The sequence below is a fragment of the Theobroma cacao genome, chromosome 6, assembly GCF_053813885.1.
Source record: "Theobroma cacao isolate CCN51 chromosome 6, ASM5381388v1, whole genome shotgun sequence".
Taxonomy (NCBI): domain Eukaryota; kingdom Viridiplantae; phylum Streptophyta; class Magnoliopsida; order Malvales; family Malvaceae; genus Theobroma; species Theobroma cacao.
The window spans coordinates 4,100,422-4,113,737 of record NC_142644.1 but is presented as its reverse complement, the minus strand read 5'-3'; the positions used below and the strand labels follow the sequence as shown (position 1 = coordinate 4,113,737).

At 33.9% G+C, this 13,316-nt stretch overlaps 1 protein-coding gene across 2 annotated transcripts; it reads left to right on the top strand.

The window, feature by feature from the left end:
* The first annotated feature begins 1,059 nt into the window (after nt 1-1,059).
* Nucleotides 1,060-9,323, top strand: LOC18595423 (metal transporter Nramp1-like). 2 transcript variants are annotated; one of them, XM_018122486.2, is made up of 14 exons: nt 1,060-1,233; nt 1,744-1,883; nt 3,941-4,019; nt 4,112-4,152; nt 4,575-4,653; nt 4,736-4,840; nt 5,288-5,397; nt 5,568-5,749; nt 5,836-5,905; nt 6,610-6,783; nt 6,947-7,051; nt 7,582-7,713; nt 8,498-8,593; nt 8,835-9,323. In XM_018122486.2, exons 2-14 carry the CDS (start codon nt 1,770-1,772, stop codon nt 9,177-9,179), a joined length of 1,632 nt encoding a protein of 543 aa, XP_017977975.2. In that variant the 5' UTR covers nt 1,060-1,233; nt 1,744-1,769; the 3' UTR covers nt 9,180-9,323. The 2 variants fall into 2 exon arrangements, with proteins under 2 accessions (XP_017977975.2, XP_017977974.2); XM_018122485.2 differs by having other exon boundaries at nt 1,063-1,233; nt 1,749-1,883.
* The last annotated feature ends 3,993 nt before the right edge of the window (nt 9,324-13,316 follow it).

Here is a 13,316-nt window from a genome sequence, read left to right as displayed (position 1 = left end):
TTTGTTATATAATTTATTAATGATAGATTCTGTTGAATCATTTTTAATCATCTATTTTGTCACATCACCACATATGTGTGCGATCACATCATTTCTTATGTTATGTTCGTCACATCACTAGACACATGTAAGTTGATTTAGGACCTAAGAGATAAGTATGGAAAAAAATATTAAACATGGTAGTCTGACTTTAACTAAATTCATCATTAATAGTGGAAAAGAATAAAAAATTTATATCTTTCCAATAGGAGGTTGAAGAAACAGTCAATGGAGTTCATTGTTTTAAAAATTATACAGTAAAATGTAGCACGTGGTTGTTGAAAATTTTCCTAAAGATTTACTTGTTCATCATCTAAGAATTTATGATTGGAGTTTTGTAGCATAAAATAGTAGTAGTTAATTAATTGCCTAAAACATAATGCATATGATGCCAACTTAGGAATTATAACATGATCAAGGTATACATTTAATATACTATGCAATAGAAGAAAATGACAAAATTAATGCATTTAATATTTTTTTCATATATTAAGCTTGTTATTTTATTAGAAGAAAGAAATTCAAGATAGACGGATTAATTCTTTTTGACAGTAATATGTAAATTATTAAATTCATATATTTGAGATTAATGCTGACAAAAGCTTACGATGATTAGAATTTAAAATCTTTTTAAAACTAGATGAACCTTAATTGTTAAGTTGGTTTAAATTAAATAATTGATTTGATAAAAAAATTAATTATTTAACTTCCGTTTGATTAAAATTTTTACTTTTTATTTTTGTAAAAACAGAAAAAAGCAAAAAAAAAAAAGTTTGTGATTGTACGGAAAGAAAGAAAAGGGTAAGGTGGGCTCATGGAGACTAATATGGAAGTGGGTTGAGAGAATAACAAACTCAGTTTTGTAGAGAGAGAGAGAGAGAGAGAGAGAGGAGTAAGAAAGAAGAGAAGGAGAGAGTGAGATCTCCTTTCTGTTAAGAAAACCGGGAAGAAATAAGAGACTTGTAGGGCAGAGAGCCCCACAAAAAGGCATAGCAAAGTGGTTGTCAGAAAAGCAGCATACGATTTAAGTGAGAGGGACTTCTATCCAATGCAGGAACTCTCCCGCTATATATAATAATAGGAAGAGTGTTACTTTGTCATACAAAACAAAGGAGAAACTGAGAGGCAACCCCCTCTCTGGGTCTCTGCTCTTTCCTTTCCTTCTCCTTTGAATGCCAATCTTTCAGAGCTAAGGTTCGTCTGGTTCTTTATTGTCGTTGCATGTACAATACTTGCAATTTTCTGTTTGCCTGCCAAGAAAATTCTATCTTCATTTTCTTCTGTCCCAGTTTTGTTCAACCCTGATTTGCTTGCTTTCTGTTTACAGCTGAACCCCATATGACCACTTCCTTTCCTGCATTTTCTCATTATATGATGGATATTGGTTCATTGATATGCCAACAAGAAAGAATGATGCTTTTTTCTGCAAAAGAATATGCTTCACTTGCTTTTCTTTCAATCCCAATCAAGTATCAAGTCACAATAGTTTTCCGCTTATAACACTGGTTTTTATGGGTTCTTTCAATCTTTTATATTGTGTTCTCAAGCTTTACTTTTAGCCATCAGATGGGTATTTAAAACTTTGTTTTTCTTTCCTTCTATTTTTAAAAGTATTTGCTTTCAACTCTGACTGTGTCTGCTTCAACTTTAATGCTCATTCGTTATTTACTTTGCTGATTGGTTTTTACTGTTTGCTTTTTTAAGCCCAGTGGGATAGAGAGGAAGAAGGTATGGCGGGCTCAAATTCTAGGCAACCCCAGTTCATCGCTAGTACCGGAAACCAGAGTTTCTCAAATGCCCCTCTGATCCAGAGTGCAGATACTGATCAAATTGTGGTGCCAGAAGTGAGTTTGATTTGGTCTTTATATAATCTTTTATACAATCTTTGTTCTTCAACTGAAGGTTTTTCACAGTTTAAAACTTATTTAATCTCTTTTGTTAAGGAGAATCTGTATTACAGTAGCTGAGCGTTGACATGGGTAGATTAAGTTCAGGGGAGGTCTTGTAGAAACCTGGACTTGGATTTTGAGAGAGAAAGATCCAAGTCATGTGAGTGGGATGGTTAGGTTCTTATTTAAGAGGTGGATTTAGGTGAAGATTACCATTTTTTAGATGTTCATTTCACAGTGTTAATGGATGATGTGGGCGGAATGGTCCGGGTCGTCTTCGGTGGCCAATTAAGTGTAACCTGATGATGACTTTTTCAATTGTTTGCTGCAAAAAGGGATTAGTGTAGAGATTGTCCTTGAATCATCTCTGACAAGATTGGTTGTTAATGGATTCTGAAACTTGCATGACATCGCAAGATATCTGCTTTTGTTGCTCAAGTTGCCTTCTTTTATTTTGTCCTGTATTGTTGATTGGAATGACTAGGCTTATTCTATCTTATAATGCTAGCTGAGTTCTTAATTTTTTTGGGGTAATCAATCACTTTAATTGTCTTTAAGACACCAAGTTTGAAGATTTACAAGGTTTAAAGTAACAAAGTGTTAAGAATTCTTATTTCTTCTTCTATTTTCTGATGGAATTTGTAATTTATATTTACATGTTGCAATTTCTGCTTCTGGATTTTGATGTCAATATGAGAGAGCCAGTATTGGATTACATTTTTGACATTTAGTTTGCCTAAGAAGTGCTCTCACAGTGTAGCCTGAGAAATTTAAATATTCATCAGCAAAATCATTTCAATATTGCTATTGCATATGAAAAAGTATTTGACTATGTGTGAAATCTTTATTTATAATAGAAATTTATTTCTGGATTATCCCAAGTCATCCAAAGGCTAGAGGCATGTGGATGTTATAAATCAAAAGCCTCTGCGTGGTCCTCAGTGACTACAGATTATCCAGGGAAAATAAGCTGTGAGGCTCATGCTGTGAGAGAAATCTTGTGAAAATGCTTTTCATCCTTTTGTTTCCTGTGCTTTTTATACTGGTTAATTGCTTTTCATCATGACTCATATAATTTGAAGCAAGGCTTTGAAATTCCATTTATTAATATTATATTTCCAATACAATTAGCCCAGAAGTGCATATTCATGCAAAAAATATTTAATGTAGAGATAGGCATAAACCTTTCTACTCCAGCTGTCAGTGGACTACTAGACTGGAATTTTCTGCCCAGAGAATAGGATAGGATGGAAAAAGAGTTTTTAAAAAAACAATTCTTTTGTCAACATAGGAGGCTTGCAGATGCAGATTGATAGCGCCTGCAAAGAGGAACACTGAATTATGATGCTGTTATCTTGCTTGAACATACAAAACCTATGCTGTTAAATAAATAAAAAAGTATGATGTGTGCATATAGAAAATAAGATATGGGGTAATCAAGAGGAAAGTATTGAGGTTACACAGTTAAAGGATTGCATATCTTGTCTTCATTTGAGCAACAAGGATAAAACTAATTCAATATGTATACATTGATTATTTGTCAATAAGCCATAGAACCATCAAGTAGTTTGATCTGCTTATAATTGTGATTATTACTTATTTACTTTATCAAATATGTGAGAAGACATTAATTAATCACTGAGAGCTGAAATGCTGTAGTATATAAAGGTGAGAAATCTGGTTACCATTCCATTGGTATGTGGTCACTTTAGCTTGGAAGCTATTGAATTGATTTCTTTATGAATGGAACTTGTCATTGTTACACTTGAAGTATAAAATTCCTGCTTAGAATATTGATCTTCCTAACTGAATAGCGGTTAAAAGAATATTTGGTATTATTTGTTTCAGATTACATGTTCCTGCTGGACCATTCCTCTCTTGGCATGACTAGAGGAAAAGATTTTCTTGATATTTTGTTTTCAGGATTTACTGCACTTTTTATGTATAAGAATTGAGTGTTTACAGGAACTATGATTATGCAAATTTTCATTAATGGCATTTTATTAATGCAGAGAAAAAGCTGGAAAAACTTATTCGCATACATGGGTCCTGGATTCCTTGTTTCAATTGCATACATTGATCCTGGAAATTGTAAGATCAATATTTTCAAAAGTTTTCTTTTTTGTTCTCAAATGCTATGTAAGCATATAATTGTAACACTATTCCTTTGTTTTAACTTATAGTTGAAACTGATCTGCAGTCTGGAGCACAGTACAAGTATGAGGTGAGTACTTTCCACTGCAGTCATTTGCTTGAATTGTTCTCTTTTTTCCAGACAGAATTTGACAACTTGATAGCAAGTATTGTTTGCAAAGGATAGAGTAGGAGTATAGAGCAACGATATAATATTGGAAGTTTTCCCGTTGGATGTAAAACTTGTAAAGTTCTCATTTTAACAAAGTCTTATTATAAAAATTCTTTTGCCGAACAACTTTGGATGAGAAAACTGAAACAGATATGGCTCTTATTATGGTTGGTTTGATACTCAATAGACATTGCTTCTTTCTTGATCTATGCCACTAGAGTTAGTAGAACAATATTGATGCTTGTGTGAAACTAACATTAACTTCTCCTTTTATTTTACTTCTTTTTTGTTTTAAAAAGGCCACCTCAGTTTTTCTTAAGATGATTTAATCTTTCTTGCAGTTACTTTGGATCATATTAGTGGCTTCATGTGCTGCTCTTGTCATTCAGTCCCTTGCTGCCAATTTGGGTGTTGTCACAGGTGTGTATTGCTACATGTTTTCTTCTTATATGTTTGCTAAAGATATTTCTATTCAGTTCAAATGTTGCCTTCATCTTTCTAGGGAAGCATTTAGCAGAACACTGCAGAGCTGAATATCCTAGAGGCCCAAACTTCATCTTATGGGTACTTGCTGAAATTGCAGTTGTTGCATGTGATATTCCTGAAGGTGAGTATAAATCTTATTTGCTTAAAAGCTCAACAATATGAGGTCATTTCTGCTGCATGATTTGAAGGTCTTAATTTAATGGGAAATATTTCAAAGGGAATAATTCAGGACAATATGTTTTATATTCAGAAAAGAAAAAAAAAAACTTAAGGTCTGAAAATCATGCAGCACTTCAATTAATTTTAAAAATTGTGTAGTAAGTCCATGTACCACCTTTCTTTACTACTATAATGCTGATGCTACATTAATGTTGGAGAAATTTGTGCGCCGTTCATATGGCTTCCAATTCATACTTCTGACTTTTAGCCTTCTAATGCTGTTGATAAAAATTGCTTGGGAAGGAATCGGCTGAAATCTGGGGCTTATTCTCTGTTGCTTTTTTCTTCAGTTTAGATTCGTTTTTCATGTTCGGTTCTTCTTCTGACTTATGATCCCTTCATTGTCCAGTGATTGGCACAGCCTTTGCATTGAACATGCTCTTCAATATCCCAGTTTGGATTGGTGTCCTTTTGACAGGGCTCAGTACATTGGTTCTTCTAGCATTGCAGCAATATGGGGTCTGTTGATTGATTTTTTCTGCCTTATGCATTTAAGTGTTACTGCAGTTTTCTCATTTGTTGCTCTGTGTCATTGGACCAAACAAAAACCACTTCATTGGCATGTTTGGTTGAACTAAGATTTGGATAAGTTGCATTTAGCTCAAGCCTTTGTGTCCTTTATTTTTCAGGTTAGGAAGCTTGAGATTTTTATCTCTTTTCTTGTTCTTACAATTGCTGGGTGCTTTTTGGCGGAGCTTGGCTATGCGAAGCCCGTGGCTGGTGAAGTTCTTAAAGGGCTTTTTGTTCCTCAACTCAAAGGAAATGGTGCAACTGGTCTAGCCATTTCACTCCTTGGCGCTATGGTTATGCCGTAGGTTTCTTTCTTCTTCCCAGTTTCTAGTGATTCCTTCCCTTTGAAACATTGTAGATTTGTTGGATTGTGTGACCTTCTTGCAGGCACAACCTCTTTCTCCACTCAGCACTGGTGCTTTCCAGGAGAATCCCACGATCAGTGCAGGGCATTAAGGTTTTTTTTTTTGAATAATTTTAAGTTTTTTAAGCATACTAGTTTTAAACTTGCTTTTCCATGTGCACATCAACTGAAATGTGATCCAAATGTGCGTACATGCCAACCATAGTTGAGAATTTTACAATGATCTGCCTCCTTTGAAAAGCAACATTAGTAATCCATCTCTGTCTGATATTTTTCTTCCTAGAGGTGGTAGAGTTAACCATTTTATTACACTTGTATTTTACTTTCCTTTTAAGTCCTCATGCTAAACTCAATGGAAGCATTTAATATTTAGTTATGTATTGTCCACCAAGGCACCAACAAAATTAGTTGAGAGTAGCTCTCTGAATTGTGGATAATTTTTTTTTTCTAGCTAGAAAATATTCAGGAGAAAGTTTATAGTTGCAGTATAATTGGTTTGTGGACTGCGAACTGCTCTTGGCAATTCACTTAGCTCAAACTTTCCTTTGTGGACAGAAAATCTGAGTTTGTTGTCCTGGGTTTTATTTTCCCCTTCTTCTAAAAGCTAAGTTGCAAAAGTATGTCAGCAGTCATGTTTGAGTGCTGGAATAATATAATCTCTGTAAGACTTGGTTACAGTTAAATTTATGAAGGCAAATTAATAGGATATCATTAACTACGATAGGAAACCTTACATGTTAGTGATGATTTGCTCTATGCACCAATGAGAAACATCTGAAGCAGTACATTGTCTGCAGGAAGCTTGCAGATTTTATATGATAGAAAGTGGCTTTGCTTTGATGGTGGCTTTTCTCATTAATGTCTCCATTATCTCTGTAAGTGGAGCAGTTTGCAATTCTTCAAATATGAATCCAGAAGATCAAGCTAGCTGTGAGGATTTAGATCTGAACAAGGCCTCGTTCTTACTAAGAGTATGTGGTCCTAGCCATTTTGTAACATCTTTACTTGCCCTTACTTCCCTGACTCTTGGGTTTTAATAGATAATGCATAGGTCAGATTCATCTCAAGGTAATTTTGTTCTTTCCTGAACATGCTAGATTTGAAAAATGATATTGTTTATATTATTGTTTACAGAATGTCTTAGGTAGTTGGAGTTCAAAACTTTTTGGAATTGCTTTGCTTGCTTCAGGTCAGAGTTCTACTATAACTGGAACATATGCTGGGCAATATGTAATGCAGGTACTCTACTACTCTATTCCGTATCATTTTGCCAGTTAGGATTCTTTAAGTTCTGGGAATAAAACAATGTAAGCAATTTTATATTGAAAATTTGAAGTTAGAAGTAATTGTTACTCTGTTTTTATAAAACCTATCACTCTGATAAAAATTAATCTGTGGAGCTCAGAATGTTGTGGGGGGCATAGCTTATAGATTCATATCTTGTTTGTCTGAGCTCAAATAAGTCTTGATAATAACTACTTGGGGTTAGTTTACTCTACTTTTTGTCTCTTCATAATAGTAAAGAAATAAACTCCTTTCTCTTTTTTACAAAAAAAAAAAAAAAAAAGAACCCCTATTTCAGCTCTAGTTCTTTCATTTCCTTCTATGTTTCACTGAGAAAAGAGTGCTTGATGCTTTTCCATTCTCAATGTGACTTGATAGAAGATATTTTTGTTGTAGCCTTATAACCTGTGTATCTTTTTTGCGCCCTGTCTGAGTATTTGCTTAGTGCATTAATTTATTTCCTTGGAACATCCTCTTTTTTATAGGGCTTTCTTGATTTACGACTAAAACCATGGCTTCGAAACTTTCTTACTCGATGCTTGGCAATTGTCCCTAGTTTAATTGTGGCTATCATTGGTGGCTCTGCTGGGGCTGGAAAGCTAATTATCATTGCGTCGGTATGCTATATTTGCCTGTAATTTTCAATTTTTTTTGTGCACATCTAAATACTATCAATCTTTGGAATATATTGAGATTTCTATGTGTAATTATAGTTAGCTAGCTTAAGAGGGTGCTTTTAATAATTACTCTGAGCTTCCTCAATGTATTACCCCAACAAAGGATAAATGACTGCCATTCATCAGTTCTCTGGTATAGATGAGGTAGCTCCTTGTATGACTGCTGTTCCCTTAATTACATTACTTGCTTGTTGGGCAGCGGCAATGTGCCATGACTATTTTCTTCAGACCTTGATCTTCTATCTGATAGTCATGTTTCTAGCAGTGGTTTCTGAATATTAGAGAACGGATAAAGTAGGCACCTAATTTAAATGTGGCTCTGATTTTAACTTTTTGTGCTTAACACTTTCATTATGATTCCATATTGGAGAAGAAAAGAAGTGTTGTTTGTCTTGTCATGTGACGATAGTAATTTGGCTGCATCAAATAGAAGTATTTGGTTCACCTCGAAGACACCTCTATCTTGTCTTTGGATGGATAAAGGGAGTGTGTTGCGTGAATAATAAAATTAGAATAGTTGATCCTACAATAAAAAGCAATCTGAGTATATGGTGAAGAATGCATCTGAATAACTTTTGAGGCACTCACTTCCTTTTCGACTATGGAAAATGGCAGGAAGTTGCATCATTTCATCATTAGAATTGTCACAGTTATGGCAAAAAGGAATCATGATTTTTCCTTGCATCATCCTCAAGTTGCTTATACCTTGATATTGCATTCGCAGATGATTTTATCGTTTGAGCTGCCTTTTGCTCTCATTCCACTTCTCAAGTTCACCAGCAGTGAGACCAAGATGGGGGAACATGCCAACTCAACTGCGGTAACACTAGTTTTTCTTTCCTGATTTAAGGCTAAGGTGCTATCTAGTTACAAATTTTATAGAAGTATTATCACAGACCTTGTCAGGATGTTGCTCAACTAAACAATTGTTATCATTAAAATTATCTGGCTGAGAACTTCAGTAATCTTAAAGTTATACCTGAGTTTGTTTAAGCTCCACTGATTGATACCTGAGTGATAATACTTATCAAAGAATTACTTATATGGTAAGTTCTCTGCAGGTTTCAGCTATAGCATGGATCATTGGTTCCCTGATCATGGGTATAAACATATACTATCTGGTGACGAGTTTCATCCACTTCCTTCTTCAGAGTCACTGGAAACTTATTGCTGTGGTGTTTTTGGGAATATTTGGATTTGTGGGTGTGGCAATTTATTTGGCTGCAGTTGCTTACCTGGTCTTCCGACCTAATAAAAAGGCGACGCACCTTCTGGCATTAACTACACCTGATAGTCGACACATGGTCAACGGCTCTGGCAGAACCTCAGTAGACTGCCTTCCTAGAGAAGACATAGTAAGCATGCAGTTGCCTCAAAGAAGGGAGCAGACGGAGGACATGGACTGATTGACATAGTACAGTGAATGTTGCAATTAGAAAAGGCAGTGAATGTTACTTTTGGGTAGTAGAATTTTGTTAGCTTTAAAGTGATTTTAGTTTTGAAATGACAAAAACCATAATCAAAATTGCTTGAGTAAGTTTTGAGCTTAACTTCATCGTATACAAAACCCCTTAAGTAATTGATTTTGAAATGTCTCGGAATTTTACATCAAAATGGATTCAAAGTGAAGTATTTTTTAAGAAGGCTACAGGAATCGATTCTAGATGAGGGATTGATCAACTTGGTCCCTAGCTAGAGATCGATCCCACCCAATGAGGGGTATATCCCCTTCTAACAAAATTTGGATTTGCAGCTCAAGGGATCGATCTCTTGTTATCTTTAGGCGCACTTTTCAGCAAAGCAACAGCTTTCTTCTTAATTTATTACTCTCAAATGGTTACAACACCATTTCTAAGTATAAATACAGCACCCTCAGCCCATTTATGAAGAACCAAGTTGAGAGCAACCATACGACTTCATTCTTCAAGCATTCAAGTTTCCGAGTGTTACTAACTCTATTTGAGCTTTCATTCCTACTCTTTGTATTCATGCTTGATATTATCATCTCTTCAATACTTGTACTCGCTAAACAATATCCACTTACTAGAGGTATCCTTGCTTGTACAACTCGTTGTAAAACGCTCAAACCTTGAAAAAGAGGAGAGTTTCTACTATAGCTTTCAAAAGGTAGTAATTAGAGAATCTATCTTAGCTTAAGGTAGTGATTCGAGAATCTATCTTAGTCTTGAAAAGATAGAAAAGTTCTATCTTAATCTTGAAAAGATAAACATGTTATACTTTACCCTTGAAAAGATATTTGTGTTGATATTAATAGTGGATTCAACTCCTTAGCAAGTTAATGGAGAGGACATAAGCACCAAGAGAAAGGGTCGAACCTTTCTAAATCGGTTTTGCAGCTCTCTCTACTTTGAACTCTTTATCGTAGTTGCATTTGCTTTCAATTACTTATTCATTGAATTGTTATAAATTTGCTTTTGGCATATCTTCTTGAAAATCTAATTTGTGGAAAGATTTTTGCAAATCTAATTTCATTGAAAATTTAAGACACAATGCTCGCAAAAGCACCTGAACTATTCAAGAATATTCAAATAACCTTTTATTCTTTTATTGTATTCAATTAAGTTATTGTATTTTTATTTTGAATCAAACAAACTCTTATGATTAAGGATTAATTAATTTTTATTAGTCAAAATGTCGCTTGTCTTTTTGTATCCACTTTGTATTGACATAATGTTAATGTGAAAGGTGAAAAATACTACATGGTCATATTATCATACCAAATTAGTATATTACATCATCATCAATTATAATATATTATCATATCACATTATCATCAATTATGATATGTTAGCACGTTATGTTAGTGCCATGTGACATAAAATAACAAATGGTATTTTGACTAAATCAATAATTATTATTTTGACTCAAAATAAAAATATAAAGACTTATTGAGTTCAAAATAAAAGTATAAGAGTTTAATTGAAGACAATAAAAGTATAAGGGCTTATATAAATTTTTTTAAATAGTTTCGGGGCTTTTTTAGATATTATGCCAAAATCTAATTTATGTTAAGATTTTTTAAAATTTAATTCACTTCTCTGTTGGAGTACTTACTATATTTGAGCTAACAAGTTTCATGATGCTAATTTTGATGGTGCAAATGGGGTTTATTTATAATTTAAAGAGAATAAGTAAAATTGATTTCAAGGTGTGATGTTATTTTAAGATTTATTTCGCCTCCACCGCTTGGTATACAAAAAGAGAATTATGCGAATAGTTCTAAATATAATGAAAACATCTAACTTTACCTTACACTTACGAGATTAGACTGCTAAACACCTGAGGGTTGTAAAGTTGTTTGGTCTTAGAGTTTATTTTCTGTAGTAAGTAGTAAGAGTGAGCAAAGTCGGTTGCGTGTCGGTTTCGATCGGTTTTTTGTAAAACTGATCAAAAATTTCTATCAAATTAACCGATCGAACCGCACCCGCCCCCCCTAAAATCGATTTTGATCGGTTTTTGGGATAGGTGGGTGGATTGGTTTCGGTGCGATTTTAGGAGACTGTGTGCTTAGTTTGATTTGGTCTTGAACTATTGTTTACCTTGCAATAACAACAATTTTGAGTAAAAAGCACCAGTAATAGGCATTAGTATGGCTGTATAAGACGGTTGCTGGTTTAGGGTTCAGTTGGAGAGGTAGGAGGCGGCAAGGCAAAGGAGAAAATAAAGGGGGTCGGGCCGTCGGGGTAAAGGGAGAAAATATGAGAGTTAGGGTCTGGCGGTCTGCAGAAGTGAAAAGCACGTTTTGGGGCTTTTGAGGGCGAATTCACTCTTTTACCCTTATGGAGGGCGAAAAGGAAAGTATTTAATGAGGGGTATTTTTGTACTTTCACCCTCAATGAAAATCAAGGCAGTCACCGACCGGTTGTTCGATCGGTTCGGGGGGGGAAGGAGTCCCCCTCGAGGGTCGACTCTATCGGTCGACGAGGCTAATCGGCATGATCGACGGTTGCTATTGCAATCGTCGGTTGTAGCCGACGGTGGCTGTCGGTTGCTCGATTGCAACCGACCGCTGCGCACTCCTAATAAATAGATTATAAAGACTTTGGACATTTTGGTAAATGTGGGAACTCAAAGGTTTTTTTTTTTTTTGAATTTTTATTGAGAACATATCACTTTTCTTACCATTACTTTTCTCTTTTTCCTCCTATTTTTTTTCTCTTGTCTTACTTTTTGTTATGTGTCAAAATGGTTGTAAGTTTTTTTATATAGACTTGAAAGTATCTCATTTTAAGGATACAACCATTTCATTATAGCACTTTTATGTCTTAAATACACTTTTACCTATTACATGACATAATCTTTAGATAAATGTATTATTTTAATATTTATCTTATGAAAAGACAATCATTCATAATTTTAATCACAATATGACAAGATAACTTTTTATATTATAATTTTTAAATTGTGATGTTTTTCAATTGTTTTATAATTTTTAAATTTAAAAATATTTTTTCAAATATCATTTTATCAAAAGACGTAACATTTTATATAAAAAATCACCGACAATCCAATTGTCTTTGACATAACTTAATATGTCTGTCTAATAGTAACAATTTTTCATATTAAAAATTATCTTTGATTTTGAAAATACATTAACAAATTTTCCTTAACATTATATTCTTTACACTTAGCTTCAAACCCATTCTTTATAGGTGTTGTTCAAAAAAAAAAAAAGTCTCTTGCCAAGTCTAATCTGGCTTCCTATTTCGTACATGGATCCAGGTTGTATCATGTCTTGTCTGCCTAATTTCTCCCTCATTCTTCAAGGGTAGGGTATGTTGAAAAAGGTAGAAAGGCAGGGTGCTGAAGATTAAAAGAAGTTGAAGGATAAGGGCAATTATGCACAATCATAGTTTCATGAGAAAAGTGTCCACTTCTTGATTCGTCAAATTTTAATTGTATGGCCTATCTCCCTAAAACTGTCCCCAATGATGTTAGGCCACTTGCACTCAAGTAATAGTGACGTGTGTGGGACTTGAGAGAGCTCAACTCAAGATTGGTCACACTCTCTTGTCGTACCTCACAGTGAAAAAGATTGATGAAAATTCAAATTTGACCATTCAACTCAAAATTAGTTTTTTTTTTCCTTCTTGGATGCACAGAAAGAGATTTGAATACACTTCTTTGAATCCAACATACATATATCATGTTGAAGTAAATAAAATATTTTAATCTCATATTAAATAGATAAAAAAATTTTAAAAATTTATTCATAAATTTAAGAAGTATACAAGTTAAAAACTAAATCCTCAACTTATAAAGAAGCAAAAAGTAACGAACTTCTGTTCTCAATTTGAATGATTATCTTATCTAATTAAATGTTAAAAAGAAATTAATGTCTAATGTAGTAAAAGTATTTCTCACGAGTAAATTATTAATTTTTTTATGAGTCCTTATTTATTAATTGTCATTTTTGTTCTTGCCTTTATTTACTAGTACATATTTATTGATTTCTTAATTTATTCCCCTCGACCATAGCCATAAGATATGTCCCCCAATCAAATCTCCTTAATTTTAAGTCT